Source organism: Felis catus, chromosome D1 (genome assembly GCF_018350175.1).
Source record: "Felis catus isolate Fca126 chromosome D1, F.catus_Fca126_mat1.0, whole genome shotgun sequence".
Taxonomy (NCBI): domain Eukaryota; kingdom Metazoa; phylum Chordata; class Mammalia; order Carnivora; family Felidae; genus Felis; species Felis catus.
The window spans coordinates 61,680,149-61,698,056 of NC_058377.1; the positions used below are offsets into that span (position 1 = coordinate 61,680,149).

The following is a 17,908-nucleotide window of genomic DNA, read 5'->3' on the forward strand; positions in this document are numbered from 1 at the left end:
ATCTAGACCCTTAAGGGGTAAAGAATGTATCTTCTGCCCACCACTCCATCATCACCATCCTTGACCCCGGGACATGCAGAATCAGCTTAAAAGTTGAGGGCAAGAAAGAGAAAATGAGACTGATTAAAAATGCACATTTGTTGTTGACTGAGACACTGACTGACAGACTGGGTAAAAGGCTTAGTACCACTAACAGCTCCTGTTTACTTTGCTGAAGGGCATAAAGAGAGGCTACTGAGGCTCAGAGACCACTGTTGTTGACAACCTGCAACTATGTAATCATTGGTCTCTCATCTGGATCGTGGAGCCATAAACCCAAATTAGGAGGTAATTCAGAGGACAAATTCTGATCAACGTGTAGGGGCAATGAAATACCTAACTGATATGAGAGTTTGACTCAAGGCCTGGAGGTCTAGACTCCCTAAGTAAAATAACAACGACTCCCTCAAGAGTCATTCAGTTCTTGCCACTCCCACACAGGGGTCCCCAAGGTAGTGCACAGCCTCTTGTTAAGATCCCCCAGGGCTGGGAGATTTCAGTCATTCCCTACCACCTCCTTCCTTCTCATCCACCCCAGCCAATCAGACACTGTTTCTTCCTCACTCAACCTCTGCTCCTCCTTCATGTTTTGCGGATCTCTCTGCTCTTCTTGGGTTTAGGCCATTATGTCTGTTCTTCTGAATTAGCATCTACATCTAATCTGCAATTTGGAATTCATTTTGTGTTCATTAAGCTGATAACTTCCCCCCACCCCAACTCCTATTCCTTGAGTCATTATAGTTCGAAGGATATTTATTGTTTACTCTTGCCAAAAACATAGTAATAGTTTTTATTTTTATAATCAAAGCCTTGGATTATCTAGTCTTTCCTAATACTCTATTTTACTGTCTCCTCTACTTCCAGAAAGGCTTTTCCTGCAAGAAATTAGCTCAAGCCCTAATTTACTGGTTTTAGACTATGAACCTTTGTTATTATCTCATCTGCTACATGAAGCCTTGGTCATTCTTCTCTCCCCCGAATTCATATAATATCTTAATGCCAGCTTTATTTTAGCATATGTTATGTTTGATTATAAAATAATACACAGTGATTTCCCACTGTGGCTCCCCACTGAGACCATGCAACCCTTTGGGAAAGAACAGACTTTTGTTGGTTAATGGACATTTTTCTGGAAAACTCTGAGCCATCCCTCAATTCATCCTCTTATGTCCAATTCAGGCTCACATGACATATGATAAGTTAGCTGATTCAAAATGTACATTAAAGCAAATTGAAAAAGTAACCCTAGCCGAGACCTTAGACCCATGCAAAGCTTTTACAGCTGAACCCTGACACACACCACAAATCTATCTTGGTTTCTTCTGAGGCACTTCTTAGCATCGCCTTTATTCCCCTCTACTGTAAGTTTCTGCCACACTGTCCTGTAAATCCCTGTTCGCTTAATTAACCCTTCCCCAACCCAGAAAATATCTTCCCCATCCTAGCATACACCCAAACCTTCTAGAATTCTCCCATAATACCCATCTTCCTTTGATGAGTCCCTACACACTTCCCAAATGAGCTCTCATTTCTCCCTATGTCTCACCTCACCCCTCAGCCAATGAGTGAAAGATGCAGAAAACACAGTATTCATTTATGATGACTGAATAGAATGAACTTTATTAAACAGAAGCTGTGCTCTCAAGGCCAAACGCAAGTCCCCATATGCAGAAGGAGGGCCCTGGGGACACAAAAGAGCACTGTTGAACTGGAAGGAAGACTCAGTGGTACTTGTGGGCCAGAGCAGTGGCAACACCAGCCACCAGCTTCTGCCACATGGCCTGCATATCAGGGGTGAATTCCTTGCCAAAATGAGAAGCCAGAATGATCACCAGTACGTTGCCCAGGAGCTTTTAGGTGAAAGACAAAATGAAAAAGAGGCACATTGAGTACAATTTTTCGAAAAGAATTGCAGAAAAAGTGGTTCAATACCTACAGTCCCTGCCAACTCCATACCTTAAACTACTTCAAGGGTTGTGTCCGCACGAAATCAGATAAGCTAGTCCCTAAATTCAATTTAATGTGTATGAGCTCTCCATTCAACACCCTACCCACCTCTGTCTCCATCCTCTTGCATCTCACCATTTTTATTTGCATCTCTCCCTCCCTCTTATCTACAAGTTGTCTAATTCCTGTAACAACAGGATTTTAGGGTGACATGGGTTCTCACAGTGAGTTTATTTAAAGTCTCCAATCAGGACAGGGACAAGTCTCCACTTGGTAACAATACTGACAGGTAACAGGATATATTTTAGAGAAGTTGTTGTATTTTCCTTGTGACAATCTGTCCAAAACTCCCCCACCCCAAATCTCTCCCCACGCTTCAGTCATCAGAAACCATGTAAAATAAGACATTCTTCCTTCCTTGAGACAGAACTTTATCAAATGCCAAATTCCATTCCTCCTTGAACAAGTCTTCTTTTCTCTGATGTCATTTCAGTTCTGACAAAAGTTCTTGAGAAGTTTTAAGCAAACCCTGGCCGCTAGTAGGCCTTTACTGTCACTAGTCCTGAATCAAGGTAGTCCTGGTCATGCCCTTTGGCGGTCTGTCCTTCTAACACCAAATTTGACCCATTATTTCTGAAATTCTTGTTAGTCTATCTCAAAGTAGAAAGTATAAAAAGAGCACATGAACATTTCCTGAACTCACCCTGAAGTTCTCGGGATCCACGTGCAGCTTGTCACAGTGCAGCTCACTAAGCTTAGCGAAGGCGCCCTTGAGGTTGTCCATGTTCTTAATAGCATCACCAAAGGAGGTCAGCACCTTCTTGCCATGTGCCTTGACCTTGGGGTTACCCATTATGGCAGAAGTAGAGGACAGGTTGCCAAAGTTGTCAAAGAATCTCTGGGTCCAGGGGTAAACAACCAGGAGCCTATGTGACGGGACCATAGCAGGTGGAAAATCAGAGACTTTCAAAGCTCTTGAGGAATTTCCCAGGCAAGTGGCCAGTCTCATATTCACCATCCTTTCCCATGCATTGAAACCCAGTGCCTACCTGCCCAGGGCCTCGCCTCCAGCCTCTTCCACATTCACTTTGCCCCACAGGTTAGTGATGGCAGCCTTCTCCTCAGCTGTAAAATGCACCATGATGTCAGATCTGGGAACTTACAGGCGATCAGAGAGAGAAGCGGGTATGTGCTGCTGTTGGAAAGGGTCACCTTTTATTCTTTACTGCTGACCTTCTGGCCCCTTGTTCCTCCTAGTTCTTTGAAATCATTGGTCAAGGCTGAGCTGTGTCCCTCAGGGGTGGAGTCAGATCAGGAAAGGGTCAGCAGTGAAGAATGCACACTGAACTTGTGATAATGTGTGTTGTTCCTGAGGCATTGGTTCCTCCTCTGTCCTCAACACAATTTTCCGTTTCCTTTTCACCCTCTTCTCTCTCCATGTGATCCTCCAAAATGACATCCACCTCTCCCTTTCTTCTTCTTCAAGAAAGACATGTAGAGAGGAGCTAAGCCCAAGATAGGGAAATGATTCTAGCCAGACAGTTTTAATATTTGGGTTAAAGATGGTGACAGGGACAAGAACAGAGTGAAGAAAAAAAATACAACTGTTGACACAGAATCTCAGCCAGTTTTAACTCAATTGAGGAGTGGATTATAACAAAGCCTCTGGTTCTTAGTTTTCTAAAGCTGACAAAACATACACAAGGTTACTTCATGAAGCTGAGTGGAGTAACAAGGGATCCACAATATGACTAAGACTTCAATCCCAAAGTACAATACCCAAGGGTAATTTCATAGAAAGAATAGACAGAATGAACTTACACCCTGTGCTTCCCGGGAACACTCTCTCTGTCCTTTTCTCTGTGACTTCAGGGGAAACTGGCAATTTTGAGGAGATTTCCCTGAACTCTCGTTTTCATTTTCTGCCCTACTTACACTTCTTTAATTGGTGAGACAGATAAGGAGTCTGCAATGATTTAAAACCAGGGCTTGTGATCAAACTGATGAATGAATAGATTAATCAGGCTAGGATTTGGAGTAGGTTTAATGTTTGCTGTGGCCATAGGTGCCAGAGGCTTCAGATGCCTCTAGTGTCCTTTTGTTTGTCTGTTTGTTTGCTGATGCCACTCTTATCTTTGGGCTTCCCTAAACTCTCATCATGAAACAGAGTGTGCGCCTTGCAACTTCTTCGGCTGCAATCCACGGTTGTTATTCTGGAGTCCTGTTGATAGGGTGGTAAAGAATGTTGGAGAAGAAGCATTCTCTAATTGCATAATCCAGTTTCAATCTTTAATGGACCAGTGTGCTTGGGCTGTGATTTTTACAGCTTTCCCCTCTGAAAAAAGTCAGGAAAACCTCCCTGGGCTAGACTATATGGCTTAGGATGACAAGATTCTAGGTCAAGAGAGAAGATATTTTATCACTAAAGGAGAAGACCAGTGAATGGACAAGAAAGAGCTACTCAGTGAAGAATAGCCCTGGGTGAATAAGAAATTCCTTATCAATAGAGATAGGGCTCTAGGTTCCCAAGGCAAATTTTTTACAGATCTAGTGTGAGGACAGTGACCCTTTCCTTAGACCTTGAGTATGAGGATTATACATTGCCATAGCCCAGGGAATAAGAACTAGGCCTCTTAATACCAAGAGTTTGGGAAACATGCCTTTCTCTGAAGCAGACAGTATGAGTACGTTCACCCTCCTCCTGATTCAGTGTAGACACCAGTCTTTTCTTAAATTCAGAGTATGGGATTGATCTTCACCCTCTTGCCTCGTGCTCACTGCAGGACCCATATCTCATCCTCTATTAGGGCCTTTGGGAAAGATCTGGCTTGCCTCCAGGGATCTGGCCCACCTGTGCTCTCTTACTACTAACAGCTGTGGGGAAAGGTTTCAGGAAAGAGGACAGGATTGAAAGAGGGGATATCTGCAGTTCAGTGCAAGGCTTATAAATTCTGATTCTGGAGTCAGGTAGGCTGAATGTAGTCTCATTACTGCTTGGGTGTTGGTTGATTCAAACTAAATTACCTCACCTGCTCATTTTGAAGCATTTTACTCATTTCTCCTATGAAACATGATTATTATCTCCCTTTCCTGGAAAAAAAAAGTATAGAGATAAGTGATATTATTATCCAGATAGATCAGAAAGATTAAATCATCAAAAAGCAAACAATATTTATTTATTACATATAAAATTAAAGTAAAAAAAAACATGTTATGTCTTAAGGTATTTAAGTTTAAAGGACTTTTAAAAAGAAATTCCAAAATTTGACCAACATTAATTTCTGCCTCTTATGTGTTCTGTAGCACTTGTGTTTTTGGAAGCTCTGTGCAGGATTTTAAGAAATTTAAGATGCCTCTTTTCAGGAAGGAAAAGTAAAATATTTTCTTAAATCTTGTAATTAATTTATCACATGTATAAATCCTATGAGTCAAATATTATATGTGTAGGTGCTATTAATGGGAATTGTATAAATTACGCTGTTGGTAGGTAAACTAGGTCTTTGGCCCCACTGCATGTTTTTTCATAGTATTATCTGAGAAAAATTACTTCAAAAGTTATTCTTCACCACAGATTTTTTTTTTATTTTTAATTTTAAAAGTGGAGAATCATAGTCAGGGTTTATAAACCACTGAAGGCACAAAAAGCTATGCACAATTATTTTTTTTAATGTTTATTTATTTATTTTGAAAAAGAGAGAGAGATAGAGTGTGAGCAGGGGACAGGCAGAGACAGAAGGAGAGAGAATCCCAAGCAGGCTCTGCACTGTTAGCATAAAGCCAGAAGTGGGGCTTGAGCCCATGAACCATGAGATCATGATCTGAGCTGAAACCAAGAGGTAGATGCTTAGCCAACTGAGCCACCCAGGCCCCCTGTGTAGGACTCTTTATTAGAGAAGTTATCAGTTAGTCTGTTTCCATTAGGCATCTGAATTTATATTCTCATAAGTAGACGGTTTCCATCAAAGGCTCTAGGAGGTGTTGCATCAGCCTAGAATACACTGGTTACCATGAGTAGCAGCAGATTCTTGTGGTTGCCATGAAGGATGCCAGTGAACAGTTTTTGGTCACTGAAAGAATGAGAGCAAAGACCACACTGACATCAGGCAACACTGCTGGTTTCTAAGTCCCTTGCCTCCTTGGCACCTCTCTCACAAAGCCTGTGGGTGAGTCACCCAGAGCTGGGTTGCATTTTCAGAGTGATTTCTCCCCATTGGCAGCTTACAACATGGACTGATGAGGGAGCATAAGGCCGCAACCAATCCCCCTCCCACCCCCACCAGGTGGGATATGTGTGGTATTCCTCAGGTACTTCTGGCTGCCCAAGAACAAAGGAAAGGGGAAAAACAAATGGTTTGCACATAGAGATCATAGTCCTGCAGGACCTAAGTCTCCATCATCTCTCCATAGCGATGTGGAAAACAAAGGCGGGACATGGCAGATAGAACTAAATTTCTTATAACCTGCAGCCCATTGACAAATACTTGAGACAGGCTGAGTAAAATGTTTCCCCAGGAACTCCTTACTGTCTTAATGTTAATGCTTTGCTAGAGAGGAAAAACAACCCTAGCTTGACAATAGCCAGGCCTCCAGTATCCTGTGAGTCTTCTTTAGCATATGAAAATCTCACTGGAAATTTCCCCGGAACTTTACTTCCCCTGACCCCATAGTATATAACCAGTCTCTCCTCTTGGTCCCAGGGCACCTCTTCCTGCCATGGGTCCTGTCCCTGTGCTTCAATAAAATCATCTTTTTGCACCAAAGATGTCTTCAAGAATTCTTTCTTAGTCATTGGCTCTGGACCCCATGAACCCCACTATTACCCACTATTACAAAACCTCATCATGGACATCGGTGGCTTGACTGGCCTCTGGGATCACTGTGCCTCGGGCATAGCCAGAGATATGTGTGGATGTTAAATAAGCAAGAGGAAGAGGAAATGGAAACCAGAACCAGCCAGTTATTGCACACTTTTCTACATGATGGGCCTTGAAGGTTAAAGCTGGAATCTGACAGTTTAGATAAGTCATAAATTTCCCATTTCCTCTGAAATGTAGCTTTATTTTCCTGCTTTCCTTGATGCTTTCGACCTTGAGTAAAGTTCCTTCATTTATTTTCGTGATTTATTTTCAAAAGCAGGAAATCCCTGTTCTTTTTCTTGTTTATCACTAATAATATTGCCTAATGGATTCTATGAACTAAGAAAAACAAAGAAAAAAATACTCTGAAGGAATAACACTCTGATTAGAACCAGTGTTTTCTAATCTTTTTTCCCTTCAGTTTATTGCACCACATGGGTTATTGGTTCATAGTCCAAGGCTCTGACCCAAGACCTAAGTCAAGTAGTGGTTTATAAACTTTCTCAAGTATAGTACCTCTGAAGCATGCATAGACCCAGTATTTAGGTTCTACCTAGGGTTGATTCAAATGTGGCCCTTCTAGGTATAAGGCTTAGTATCTTATATACAGAAGTGATGGAAAAGATCCAGTACTATGGTAAGATTCCATGTCTGCTGCTAGAAGATTGGGAAGTTCCTGACTTGGTGACTTTTGAATTCTAAAAAACAGTTAATGATTGTTTAAGTTAGACATGCTATCTTCAGTACTTTGGATATTCAGTATTAAAGCTGCAGCATAGCATGTTTCCTGAACAAAAATTTACATCTCTCTGGAAGAGGATACATTTAGGGTTTGATAAGTAAGCAGGGCTTAAATGGAAGCAGTAATGGTTATGGTTAGACCCCATCTATTAACAAGATCATCTACCATGCAGAATTAGGAGAAACTTGGGCACTTTCCTTTCTTTTGTAGACCTAGTGGGACAGTTAGTGATTGCTCCTTCCCTGAACCCCTTGTAGCCCTTGCTAACTCTCGCTTCAGAAGAGTTCTTTCTGAAACCAAATTCCTACAGCCTGTATCTTACTGAGTTTGAGGCACCTGTGAGGGAAAAGAATGTATTTTTAGATTCCTAGACCAACAGGCTAATGTAGCTCTTCTCTTCACTCCAGCCTCATTCAGGCCCTAATGTCTCCAATCTTTTCCTGTCTTTGTTTGATTGATTGATTTTGTTTTTATTTTGTTTCTCTTCCTCTCCTCTTTCTTCTCCTTCCTCCTCCTTCTCCTTCTTCTTATTCCTTAGGTTTGTTAATGTATTTGTTTTCTGGAATTGGAGGAGGGCTTTTATTTCATTTTGTTTTATTTTTAATCAACAGAGACAGATCCAGTGTTTTTCTCCTTCTAGGGACTTGGGCTGGTGATAGCTGGGTGGGGTCAGAAACTGTGGGCATAGATAAGAGCTCAGGACCACACAGAGCTGTGGCAAGGGAGGGAAGTAACTAAAGACAGTGAGAGCCAGAGTGCTTCTTTTACTGCCTTCAAAGACCCCATCCTTGGTTCCTACACAAGTTGATAAATGCAAAAAAATGTGGGCTAGGGTTTGAAGGTCCTGCATGGTTAACTGCTCAGAAATGCCTGATAAATATGTTCTGTGTAATGTGTGTGTGTGTGTGTGTGTGTGTGTGTGTGTGTGTGTGTGTAGTTACAAATATGTGAGTATTGTCAGAATACAAAGGCTGCAGGGACTAAGTAATGCACAAGGCCTAGGTAACCAGGGGAATAAACTGCATTCTCTAAATTTAACTGAGATTAACAAATAAATTTAATGACAAAAAGAGAGACTCAAAGCCACCTTAAAAAGACAGAATGACTCCCAGACCAGAAGCTCTTACCTATAATCTTATGAGATATTCTGATGTATAAAGAAAAAAGATGCTACTCATTACAGAATTGACCACTAAGGAAAGTATAGAAAACAGGAAGACCTTTTTTGTTGGCTTAGATTCTAGAGCTGTTCTGAACATGTCTAGAATGTTCATAACATTTATGTCCAGGCCATGGATATCCTTGCCATGCCGATGGGTGAAGAAGGCATTCTGACCCCACTGGCAACAGGATTATTTGGCATGACTGCCCCCAACTACCTGCCTTGGCATCATTTATTTCTTTTCCTTTTGCCTGATTTATATAAGGAAAGGATTTATTGTTCATAGAGACATGAGTGTTCCAGTTACCAATCTCAACATAGATTAGTAAGTACCCTGGTTCCTATTTCGGCCTGCGTGCCTTTTATTTTGGCCAGAATCAGCCTTCAAGAGCCTATGTCAACTTACATATTCTGCAACTCAAGAATCTGACCGAGGTCTTGCCTGCTGGGGTCTGACTAGCTCTCGCTGGTCTTCCTACTGCCGACATTACTCTGCCGATTGCTTTGTACGTGTGCAGCAGTGGGTGTATGTGCATATTCTTTGCACTTCTAGTTGTGTGTGTGTGTTTGGCTATTCATTCATTCAACACTGCAGAAGTGCTAAGGGTACAGAAGTGAGAAAAGCCAAGTCCTTGTTTTCATGAAATGGAAAGCAGGGAGGAGTTAGATGAAAGTAACTAAACAAGTAAAATACAGGGAATATGCCAGTGATGGTAAGTGCATGGAGGAAGAGAACCCCAAAATGAAGGGCAGACTGTGATGGGGACAAGTGTGGAATGATATTGCTACTTTAAATAGTGTGGTAGGAATTTTCTCATATGAGGGGACACTTGAGAGGATACCAATAGATGATGAAGAAGCAATTCATACAGAACCATCATTAAATGTTTAAGGCACAAGGAATTGCCCATATGAAGATTTCTTTCTTTTTTATTTTTATGTTTATTTATTTTGAGGAGAGACAAAGCATGAGCTGGGAAGGGGCAGAGAGAGGGAGACACAGAATCTGAAGCAGGCTCCAGGCTCTAAGCTGTCTGCACAGAGCCCGATGCAGGGCTTGAACCCACACACTGTGAGATCATGACCAGAGCTGAAGCCGGATGCTTAACCAACTGAGCTAACCAGGTGCCCCAGGCCATATGAAGATTTCTTAAGTTAGTAGATGCTTTGAATTTTCAGGGAATGACAATAAGGTCAATGCAGGAACAGATTAAGTGAGGGAGAGAGTAGAAGGTGTGGTCATAGCCTGATCTATAAAATTTGGAACAATAACAATATCTCTATCATAGAGTTGTAAGAAAAAACATATATATATATACATATATATGTATATGTATATATATATATGTGTGTGTATATATATATATATATATATATATATATATATATATATAGGACTCTTGGTTTCACCCAACTCTTGGTTTCAGCTCAGGTCATGATCTCACGGTTCGTGAGTTCAAGCCCCACATTGGGCTCTGTGCTGACAGCTCAGAGCCTGGAGCCTCCTTCTGGTTCTGTGTCTTCCTCTCTCTCTCTGCCCCTCCCCTGCTCACACTCTATCTCTCTCCCTCAAAAATAAACATCAAAAGAATTTTAAATGAAAAAAATGTATATCTAAAACATACAGATTTGTACACATATACATATATGTTTATGGATAATGCACACATTATAATTATATCTGCAGATACACACAGCTATATGTGTATACTTGTTCCTTCTTATTGACAAGGTATGTGTTCCAAGCTGCATAGTGGATGCCTGAAACTGCAGAGAGTACTGACCCCTATATCTACTATGTTTTTTCCTATACATACATACTTATGATAAAGTTTATAAATTAGGCACATTGAGAGATTAACTCTATTTTAACAATAATAATATGGAACGTTTATAATAATGTACTGTAATAAAAATTATGTGACCTCCAAAGGATATGAGGTTTCTTTTTGGTATGAGTAAATGTTCTAAAATTGATTGTAGGGATAACTGCACAATTGCAGGTATACTAAAATCATAAAAATGTACACTTTAAATGAATCTGTAGATGATTATATCCCAATAAAGTTGATGTACTTAAAAAGTTTTCAGACCGAAAGAAGTCTTAACATCACTAAATCTCCTCTCTGTGCTCCTATCAGAGCCAACTAGACTGACAAAGGGTCACTCATTCACCAACACCGAACAGAAGCTATGCCAAGTATGTACCAGGACCAGTAATGGACCCTGGACGTCCAAAACCAACATAGCTCAAGACCTCAAGAAGCTCAATGTCATAAATGAACCAAATGATCATCTGAAAATTCTTCATGAGTCAGTTGAACTAATCTGCCTCTCATTTAAAATTTTTTCCCAATTGTGTAATTCCTCGAGTCATTTCACATTTCTGAAACATCATTTTGCCTCCACTTACTTCTACAGAAACCCACTTCAACATCGTTCTTCTGGATACCTTGACTGGTCCTTTACCTCCTGCTTTTTCTCTCCCTAGGCACTGTCTCAGGGTTTTTATCCCTCTGTAACCTTTGACAGCTACTGGCACATGGGAGCTCTTTTGGCTTTTTTCAAGGAATATTTCTTCCCTATTGGGCTTGGAGTTGTCTGTATTTTCCCAATAAGTGTAGTAGCACAAAGACTGGCCTGAGATGTGTCCATAAATTGAGGGCTCCTAAGGGGTATTCCCAGTTGGATCAGACCCAGCACATAACCATGTGCCCTTTAAGAGTACAGGCTCTTTGCCACCTGGATGTCTGGAGGTGCCCTAAGATGGTGAGTAATGATTTCCATTTCCTCTGTTTCATGCCTTCCTCTTTCATACCCACACGGCAACCCATGTCTACAGAACTTTGCAAAGTAGGTGTTCAGTATGACGGACCCTAGAAAGGTGAGAGCTGGAAAAATCCTCACCAGCCAGCCCTGCCACATCTTACAGGAGGAAGCTAAGATGCTGCCCTGTATCATATGGCTGTGAGAAAGAATTGACAAGCCCACTAGCAAAGGTGCGATACTTCAGATTACTCTGATAGCATTAGATTAATGACTATACATTTGATTGTTAAATGATTATATATTTGATGAACTAAAAATCCATATGCATGTACTAATAAGGATTTTTTATACTTCTAGGTATGAGGGACAATCTGCAAGATTAATATTTGATGAGCAATGACTGCTCATTCTATGGCATCTATTGAGACAACCAGAAATGATCTTTTAAATCAGAAGGGAATATATTCTGGAACATGTCACATTCTTCCTCATCCATCCCTTTCCCTTCATGATGCTGGTTAGGGTGGAGTTACAGTCACACAGTCAACTTCTCCTTTTCTTGCCATCTGTCCTGTAAGTCTCCTGCTGGGGACCCAGATAGCAGTCATCACTCAAGGCTGAAAACATCTGTCTACACACCCTAAGCCTCAGTGTGACTCAGCATGATTCAGCATGGCTGTCCTGGGGCCAGATCCCGCTCTAGAAGACTGTGCAGACCAAGAAGATAGGGACCAGAGCATTGACTCAGACTGGGGCCCTAGCAGAAATGTCTATGCTTGCACTATAGGAAGGCAGCAGTGGAGGCTTAGACAAAAAAATGGAATATGAATTAATGGAGAATTGAAGCTTATTCAATCAGAGACAAGGAGGCTGAAGGGGATAGAGAAGGCTAGGCTTAGAGAAAGTACGGCCATCCAGTAAATGATTTGGGAGTGCCTATTATGTGCTAGACACTAATTTCAGTCCTTGAATCATAAATAACACATGCATCTTGCTTCTAGGAGTCCTAGACAAAAATAATAGCTAAATGCAATACAGTATTTTGTATACTTAATAGAGTTATATATGTGGGCATTATGACTCTCTAGGTGTGGTTCTTTTCAGGAAGTAAGCAATAGACTGAAAGATTTTATAGAATTAAGGAAATGTAAGATGGGTCTTGAGAGATGAATATGGGTTTTTCATGATGGTGAATACCTGTTCCCTATCTCCCTTCTGGCAGGGTGCATGGAATTGGCTAAAAGGTAGTGAGACAGAGTAATTTAGCCTGAGAGAGGAGCCCCCCTGGTGCATCGTCTGGGAACGAGACTTCATCACTCATTTACAATAGTTCTCCCTTCCACCTCTCTTCTACATCACAGGTTTCATAAGCTTACTGGAGTCAGGAAATCACATAAAGGAATAGGGTGTCAGGTGGGGTGTGCATCCCTAATAAAATAAGGCAGTCGGTGTTTTAGCCAAATGTTGCCATGCAAGATTGAGAAGAACTCAGTGACACCAATACCACCCACTTCTTAGGTAACTTTGGCCAATGTGCTTAATGTCTCCATGTCTCTGAACTATACATTGATAATATGACTTTGCTCATAAGGCTGTTATGAGGAGTAATTTAGTTTATGGTGTAGAGATAGGAACATAATATATGCTCACTTAGTATTATCCGTTATTATAATGTTATAAGTATGTACATAAAACTATTAGGGTCACACCATACTTTCAAAAGATAATTGAAAATATAACTTTCTTCTCCTTTACTTTTATTTTTAAATAAAATTGTCGGGGCGCCTGGGTGGCGCAGTCGGTTAAGCGTCCGACTTCAGCCAGGTCACGATCTCGCGGTCTGTGAGTTCGAGCCCCGCGTCGGGCTCTGGGCTGATGGCTTGGAGCCTGGAGCCTGTTTCCGATTCTGTGTCTCCCTCTCTCTCTGCCCCTCCCCCGTTCATGCTCTTTCTCTCTCTGTCCCAAAAATAAATAAACGTTGAAAAAAAAATTAAAAAAAAAATTGTGTATACTTATTATCAAATTGTGTGTATATATATATATATACACATACATATATATGATGATTTGATATACAAATACATAGTGAAACAATTACTACAGTCAAGCTAATTAACATAACTTTTCCTCAGAGTTACCTTTTTTGTTTTGTTTTGTTTTGTTTGGTGTGTATGAGAACACCTGAAATCTATTCTTTCAGCAAATGGCCAGTATTCAATACTGTATCACTAACTGTATACACCATGCTGCATATTAGATCTCCAGGCTTATTCATCCTATATAAATGCAACATTGTACCCTTTGACCAATATCTCCCCATTTCCCCAACCTCCCCAGCCCAGTAACCACTGTTCTACTCTGCTTCTACATACTCAACTTTTTTTAGATTCCATATACAAGTGAGATCATACAATTTGTCTCTTTGTGTCTGGCATTTCTTGATTTTCATTGTTGGCAGCAGATTCAGCTTATTTTGAAACCCTATTCAGACCTCCCCCTATTAGAGTTATTTAGACAATTGGCCATCACGTTGCAACTTCTGGTCTACCTTCTCCCTCTCTGACCCTTACATTTGCCCATTCTCTTTACTTTCTGTCCTTGCCATACTTCCCTCCCCCTAGTCCTTGGACCAGTGAGTGTCTCCCCAGGCAATGTGAGACCTTATGTTCTGGCTTAGAAGAAAAAACCCTGATGGCTGATTTTTGAGACAGAAAAAGTAGGAGAACTTAGCCCAACACAGATGCTACAGGGACTTCTAAAGGACTGATGCTGAGTTCTTCTAGTCTGCCTGCAGATGAAAAAGACACTGTGAAGCCAAAACTGATTTTGGAGAAGTTCATATATGAGCAGGGTCTGGATCTGGTAACATTTGGGAGGACTCTTGTCATGTTCTGTAAAAGGATGTTCAGGGACCATGCAGAACTTCTTCTCAATGTTTTGTATTCCCAACTCATCACTACAACACTACCCCTAGCACAGTCTAGTGTTCTCAGTGCTTGGCAGTAGTTAGAATGTCACACAGACTTATTTGGGGCAGTGAGGTTCCAGGTTACTGCAGGATAAAGAGAGAGGCAGCGGGTTATGCCCAAGGAGTAATGGAAGAATATAACGCATGAACTCTGTCTTCCTTAACCACACTTGCAGATTGGCCAATGGCTCAAAGGGTCACTTGGGCAGTTATGGGTCTCCAGTGCTCTTGGGGACCTACCAGTAACCTGTAATCTGACAATCACTGTAATCCAAGCAAGGGCCTCTTTTCATTATGAACTTTTTCCCCCCAAATTTTCTTTCTTTCTTTCTCTCCCAAGTTTTCCTAAGGAGGTCCAACATGTTGAGGAAGTATGGTATGCAACTGTGGTCTAACCCCTGATCTCCAATATCCTGGGTGTGTGAGTGGGAAGCAGGGGGAAGGAGGATTCATTTGTGTCTACTGGCTCCACAGGGCATAGTCGTCTACAGCAGCAGAATGAACCTGCACCCTAGCCTCACCTCTTACTGGCTCTGTGAGCTAAGACAGCTTCTTTTACCGCTTTGACCATTAGGCCCCACTTCTAAAGAGAGGCAGTGTAATGTAGACAGTAGGAGAGCCCAGACCACCTGGGTTCAAATCACAAATTAGCTACTTATTAGCTAAGTACCTTCAAGACATACATTTTTTTCTGTGCCTTTTAATTAAGGGATATTAATCCAATTCTTATATTCGTGTAAGGATAAACTAAGTTAATTCATGTCACAAACTTCAATTATATCTTAGTATGCACTAAATACTCAAGAAATATTATTTATCACTAGCATGAATTATAATATGTTTAATAATATACACTTTGCAGAACTCCTATATTGAATGAGATTATTTAAATACCCAAGAATGGCACCTGACATATAGAAAGATTTCAAGGAAGTGTTAATTCCCATTCTCTTTTCATTTTCCTCTAGTCTAAATGTTCTCCATTTCTTTCAGTGTCTCTCCTGTGGTTGCTGGTTCCTTAATCATCCCATGTCCTGCTCACCTTCTGGTCAGATTCTTAGCGAACCTCTAATGCTTCAGAATTACATGCTCCCAGTGAAGTTGTTGTCAGCTGGTTTCCTATGTTCCTTGTGGCTTTGGGTGCTTAATCCCTTAAAGCTAAGCTCTGGACTTTGACTGTGGTATCTGGGAGGATGGTCTCATTGGGGAAGGGGTGAGCTTTTATTGCACAACATCTCAGGCCATTGCTAAAGTAAATATTGGACCTTGAGGTCATCTCTACATCTTTAAGAGTGAGTGGTGTTATTTTCTAGAACTTCTCCTTTGCTTTGAGACATCTGGTCCCTAGGGAACCCATCTCTGTTACTGGTCCAGACTGTGTGTATCTCTTTTGATCTTCATAATAACCTCGTAAGATAGATACAATTATTACCCTTATTGTATAGATGTCAAAACTGAGCTCAGAAGAGTCTAAGCATTTATCCCTAGTTGGAACAATGTTTCCTAGTTGGAAAGATGGGGAATCTCATGTGGTAGTAGAAAACAAAATGCTGCCATGCTGTGCCTCCCTACCCTTTCCATGCTTGACTGTGAACTCACGGTCTATCTCCCCTGAGAGTCCTGGGCTCCACCCAGAGGCGCCAACCTGAGCTAGCCACCTATCTAAACTCACAGACCTGTAGCCCTTTTGGTCCCTGATAGCTGGCTGCTAGCCCTGCCCTCTCTGCAACCTCTGATAGACACATCTTGCACACCACCTCGCCAAGTCCCTATGGGGACCTCGAGTTTGCTGAGTCAAAGTTCACTGAATTCTAAACCCTAAGAGACTCCTGCTCCCAAAGTTATAATCATTGACCTCTCCATCCTGCTCCTTCAGCCACAGGCCAGTTCCCTGCTTTCCTGGGGTCATCTGTCCACAGAACGCTCCTCAGCAGTGTGGCAAAGGTCTTATGAGCAGTGGGTTGAGTCTGACTTGGGTCCAAGAACCAGCACTGCCCATTACATGTCTGACCTCAGGCAAAATGCCTTGACTCTTTTGAGCTTAGTCTTGCAATCTAAAATCAGAGATAATAATTGTATTACCTTAGACAGTTGACATGAGGATGGAAGGAAATATGACACACTGTCTGCAAAGCAGTTACTTCATCGATTAGACTTTAGAACATAAAGGATCTCAATAAATAATAGTGGATTTTATCTTCCGCTAATCCTGCCTCTCTTCTCCCGTGACTCTCCTACCTACTCTCCATCTCCTAACTCATCTCCATTCCCTTTCACTCTGTTAATTATAGTCATTCCTTTTATTACTTACAGTGTTTCCAGATATTTAGAGTGAGACTTGGGGATAAGCAATTAGCAAAAGAGGGATTTCTTGGAGAGCCATGCTCACCAAATGGATCGTCTTAGTAGGTTTGAGGGAGGGGAGGGAGAGTCAAGGTCAATGACAGGAGCTGAGGAAGGAATACCAGACAACTGGATTCAGGACCTCCTGGATGCTGAGACTATGAAATTGCTGATGAGCCCCTAGGTCCTGGGAGGGGGCCCTCAAGGGGGAACTCCTTGAGCTAACAGGGGCACAGACTGTGGAAAACAGTCTTTGGATGGAGGTGAGGAGATTCTGACAAGACAGAGTGAAGAGAAGGTCTCTGGAGGTTGGGCCTGGGGGCTTGCTGTCACATGAATGTACCTTGCTTAGGGTGGACACTGGTCTCTTTCCTCTTCACATCCTTTAGGGCTCCTGATTTTAGACCAGGCTTCACAAAGCCCTAAAGTCCCATCTACCAGAGTCCTGAATGGGGAAGGAGCAGAGTGGTTTTCACTTCACTCAAAATTCCTTCTTGCTCTGCTTCTCCAGGTGCCTCAACACATACACTTGATCATTTGATTCATCCGATCATGAAGTATGGGGAGATTTTTCTTTCATGTGTGTTCATCACTGTATATATGACAGGGGAGTGGAGAATAAAATGTAATGGCATAGGCCTTCGCAGGGCTATGTGAGTGTAGGAATTCATCAAGACCAACCTTCTGCTTAGGGTGGGAATCCACTCTGAAACACCTCTTTCACATCCATACAGTCACAGATGAAACACTTTCTGCCATGGGGAAGAGCCCATGGCTTTTCCACTGAGCCCTTGTTCTTCTTAGATGATTTAATATGTCTGAAGTTCTTACCTAGATAAAAATCCTTTAATCTGATGTCACATAGTATAACTCAAATCTGTGTTCCAAAAGGTAATTTGTTCATACTGGAATGTTCATACATTTGTTAAGTTGGAGGCATAACAGTGAACCAGAGAGCCACAGTCCTTGAATTCACAAAGCCAATAATTTAACTGAAGACAATCACCGTAAACACCACTTCTCCACTAAGTCTACTCATCCCTGACCTCAGGGAAATAAGCTAAATGATATTCATGCCCCAT

The 17,908-nt window shown here is 41.5% G+C and overlaps 1 protein-coding gene across 1 annotated transcript; it reads right to left on the reverse strand.

Annotated features, from left to right (window-relative positions):
- Positions 1-1,632: 1,632 nt before the first annotated feature.
- Positions 1,633-3,188, reverse strand: LOC101091809 (hemoglobin subunit epsilon). Its single transcript, XM_003992859.3, has 3 exons — positions 3,036-3,188; positions 2,690-2,912; positions 1,633-1,889 (listed from the first exon to the last, which is right to left on the reverse strand). The coding sequence occupies exons 1-3, from the start codon at positions 3,125-3,127 to the stop codon at positions 1,761-1,763; spliced, it is 444 nt and encodes a 147-aa protein (XP_003992908.1). The 5' UTR covers positions 3,128-3,188; the 3' UTR covers positions 1,633-1,760.
- Positions 3,189-17,908: the final 14,720 nt, after the last annotated feature.

Coding starts and splice junctions, on each gene's coding strand:
- LOC101091809 (XM_003992859.3), bottom strand. CDS start 3,127: ATGGTGCATTTTACAGCTGAGGAGAAGGCTGCCATCACTAACCTGTGG. Junction 2,913..3,035: donor GGAGGCGAGGCCCTGGGCAG/GTAGGCACTGGG, acceptor CCCGTCACATAG/GCTCCTGGTTGTTTACCCCT. Junction 1,890..2,689: donor TGGATCCCGAGAACTTCAGG/GTGAGTTCAGGA, acceptor TTCACCTAAAAG/CTCCTGGGCAACGTACTGGT.